Genomic DNA, 3,102 nt, shown 5'->3' with positions numbered 1-3,102 from the left:
CTTCTGCCTGACCCTCAAGTCCCTTGCCAGCCCTCCCAGAGGGTAGTCAGGGCCTGATCCTGCAGAGATCCAGCCTGGGGCTGGGCAGGGTGCCAAGCTGGTCCAGAGCCTGCCCATCAGCCAGCCTTCCCTCCCTCCCCATTACCCCTTCCCAAGGCCAGCAGGAACAAACGTGCAGCTCTTTCCAGCCGCCAGCGCCGTCTGTGCCCCAGTGGTGACAGGCATCCCGCCACACTCTCCCTGGCCAGCAACTACCCTTCCTGGGGGGCAGGAAGGCGAGACCAACCCCACACACCCCCTCCACCCAAAATACCCCACAGGAGAAGGTCTTCCCCCACCCAGAGGTTCCCATTCTCTCTTCCTCGAGTGACTATGGTGCAAATCGCACAGGGTGACGTAGTCCAGAGACCCCCTGGCCACGCCAGTGATGGAGGATGCTCCTCGCTCCCAAGGCCGCCTCCCGGCTGCTCCTGCTACCTCAGCCGCCCGTCAGGTTTGACGGGCCCCAGTTCTGATTTGGGGTCTGGGGAGAGGGAGCTCCAGGAGGTTTTGCTGCAGGTCTCCAGGGAGGCGCAGGCAGAGGGGCTGCTGACACAGACGTCCGCCACAGACCAGAAGGCGCTGATGGCACCGTCTGCCCAGTCCTCCAGTGCCTTGTCTGTTAGCTGTGCCTTCCGCACCGCATCCTCCTCCGCCTCCTCAGAGCGTGGCAGGTTGAGGATCCCCCCCAGGCCCTGGAAGCTCTGCTCCATGTACTCATTGCGGGGGGGTCCGCCGTGCAGCCAGTTGCTGTCATCTGGGCAGAACAGGGAGAGAAAAGAGAAGGGATCAGCAGCACAGCAACATCCTGACACCCTGCCCTTCCTACTGTCACCCTCCCGGTGGGGCCCAGCACCCCTTTGCAACACCAGCCCTCCTCCAGCCCAAGCAGACAGGTGCTGCTGCAGGACTTAGGGATGGATCTGACCTACAGACGGACCTTCCACAGCTGCCCTGAGGCCTGGTTTGAGGATTCGCACGGGCAAGGGGACACCAGTGGGAAGGATGGCTCCTGCCTTGGCATCAGCTACAGCCTCGAGAGGCCAGCACCAGGGGGAAGGGCCTTGGACTGCCTACAGGGAAAGCCCCCCTGCCAGCCCCAAACTCCAGAGCTTCTTCACCTTTCCTGAGAGGCTGCTTGTGGTTGAAGGTCTGGGGCACCACCAGGAACTGGTTCTCTCCCAGGGGTTCCCAAAACTGGAGGAGGCGGATGGTCCAGACACCAGGGCGCAGGGGCCGATTGAGAGGTGGCTTGTACTGGGTGAACTCTGCCTCAGCATCCACCGTGATGTCGTAGGAGGCGGCAATGACGTAGGTGGGGTCGATCCACACCACTGTGGCCGTCAGGTTGGGGCCCCTTCTGCATACCCACTGGCTCGTCGAAAGGCCCCATCAAGCCTCCAAAATTGCGAAAGAGCCTTTCCTTGGGATCCCACTCTGTGCCCACCTGGAGGGACAGGAGGCACAAGCAGTGGGACGCTGGGCAGGGAGACATTATCAGCTCAGGTTTTGCGTTTCACTTCCTGGAACCAGGGAAGGCATAAACTTTGGAGCCCAAAGCAATGCACACCTCACCCTCCACGACTCTCCTGCCTGCCTGCACCATGCCAGCACTAATCCAGCTGTGATGCCTCCTGCAGCTGCAGGCACCAGGCACCACAGCCTCAGCTCCCCCCCAGAGATCCCCTTTAGGCCTTTTCCCCACTGATCAGCTCCACACACCACATGGAAACCAAACTCCTGGACAAAGGTTTTGTTCTCAGACACGACAGTGGCACTGTGTCCCTCCATCCCCACAGCGTGCAGGCGGGGGAGAGGAAGAAGGGCAGTGCAATGTGGGAAAGCCAGGGAGGAAAGTGAGTGTTGTGAGGGAAACTTTCCCCATTTACCTCAAGATTCTGTAAGCGGTTTGCCTGCCCTCCATGACCCGCCAGCTTCAGAGCTCCTTGGGGCATCATCCACACCTCCAGGGACTCTGCCTGCCCAGTTGCCGAATTCTGCACTTCCTGCATCACCAGGTAACCCTGGAAACGGTCGTCATAGAAATATAAGTGCACACTGGATGGGAAGCCCCGGGGTTCAAATCTGCAGAGAGACAGACAGAGAGGTTGCACATCTGAGCATCAGCATCCTCCCAGCATGAGATGCAGGCCACCACTCAGAGCCTAGCTGAAGCCCATGGCAAATACCCGACCTGCAGAGCTTGTCGGTCTTCGCAGCTGGCGCAGCCACGGCTTTGTGGAGCCCCAGCCTGGAGAAGGCCGTGTAGAAGGTGAGGGTGACATCGCTGAGGCCGCTGAGCCCATCGACGCGGTCGTAGACATTCTCCCAGTATGCCTTCAGGGCCGGCGTGTTGGGGGGGTAGCTGCCGTACAGGTGCGTGTCCAGGATCTCCAGCACCTCCTGATTCACTGTCGACTCAAACTTCCGGGCGAAGAAGGTGGGTCTGGAGAGTTGCTGGAAGAGCACAGGCATTTCTAACAGTGTTGGCTGCAGCCCCTCTGTCCTCCCACCTGAGCAGGGCAGCTCAGAGGAGACAGACCAGGAAGAAACTTGCTGAGACCCATCCTGCCTGCTTTGAGGGCACAGGCTAAGGAGCAGCAAAGCACAGTCAGCCTCTATGTGGGATCCTCTAAGGCAGGATCAGTGGGAGCATACAGTATACTTATGGTAAGGCAGATGGGTTCCCATCTCTCCCACTGCCTCCCCCTTTCCGTGCTCAGAATCAGCTATGTTTCATCTAGCTCCTTCGTTGTAATCTCTATACTCAGATGGGCCCTCACTCTGCAGAGCCACTGCGGAGCCCTGCATGAGGCCTGGCCACGTGGCACAGCTTGCAGGACCAGACCCCTACACTATATAAGCCCAGGACTGCTCGAAAATCCTGCTAACTTCTCTTTTCAGGACTGGGTGTATCTCCCCAAACCTCCCTTGTTCAGTCAACATCCCTGCTCACTGAGAGCATGAGAGACAGGTTGTCACAAGATGTTTTGTCCTGCCAAAGAGGACAGCACTCTGGAGTGGTTTTACTGAAAAGGTATTTGCCCCATGTGATAGGTCTTC

The 3,102-nt window shown here is 59.0% G+C and overlaps 1 protein-coding gene across 1 annotated transcript in view; it reads right to left on the bottom strand.

Annotated features, from left to right (window-relative positions):
• Nucleotides 1-345: 345 nt before the first annotated feature.
• Nucleotides 346-3,102, bottom strand: part of XYLT2 (xylosyltransferase II) — a gene marked incomplete at its 5' end in the record, with an annotated part of 6,238 nt that continues 3,481 nt past the window's right edge. Inside the window, 5 exon segments of the mRNA XM_010288285.1 lie at nt 346-796; nt 1,161-1,399; nt 1,401-1,486; nt 1,929-2,124; nt 2,234-2,496. Of these exon segments, the coding sequence (XP_010286587.1) occupies nt 474-796; nt 1,161-1,399; nt 1,401-1,486; nt 1,929-2,124; nt 2,234-2,496 (1,107 nt within the window).

The sequence above is a fragment of the Phaethon lepturus genome, unplaced genomic scaffold, assembly GCF_000687285.1.
Source record: "Phaethon lepturus isolate BGI_N335 unplaced genomic scaffold, ASM68728v1 scaffold36335, whole genome shotgun sequence".
Classification (NCBI taxonomy): Eukaryota; Metazoa; Chordata; class Aves; order Phaethontiformes; family Phaethontidae; genus Phaethon; species Phaethon lepturus.
The sequence above is the reverse complement of the archived record's forward strand: the minus strand, read 5'-3'. Positions and strand labels throughout refer to the sequence as shown.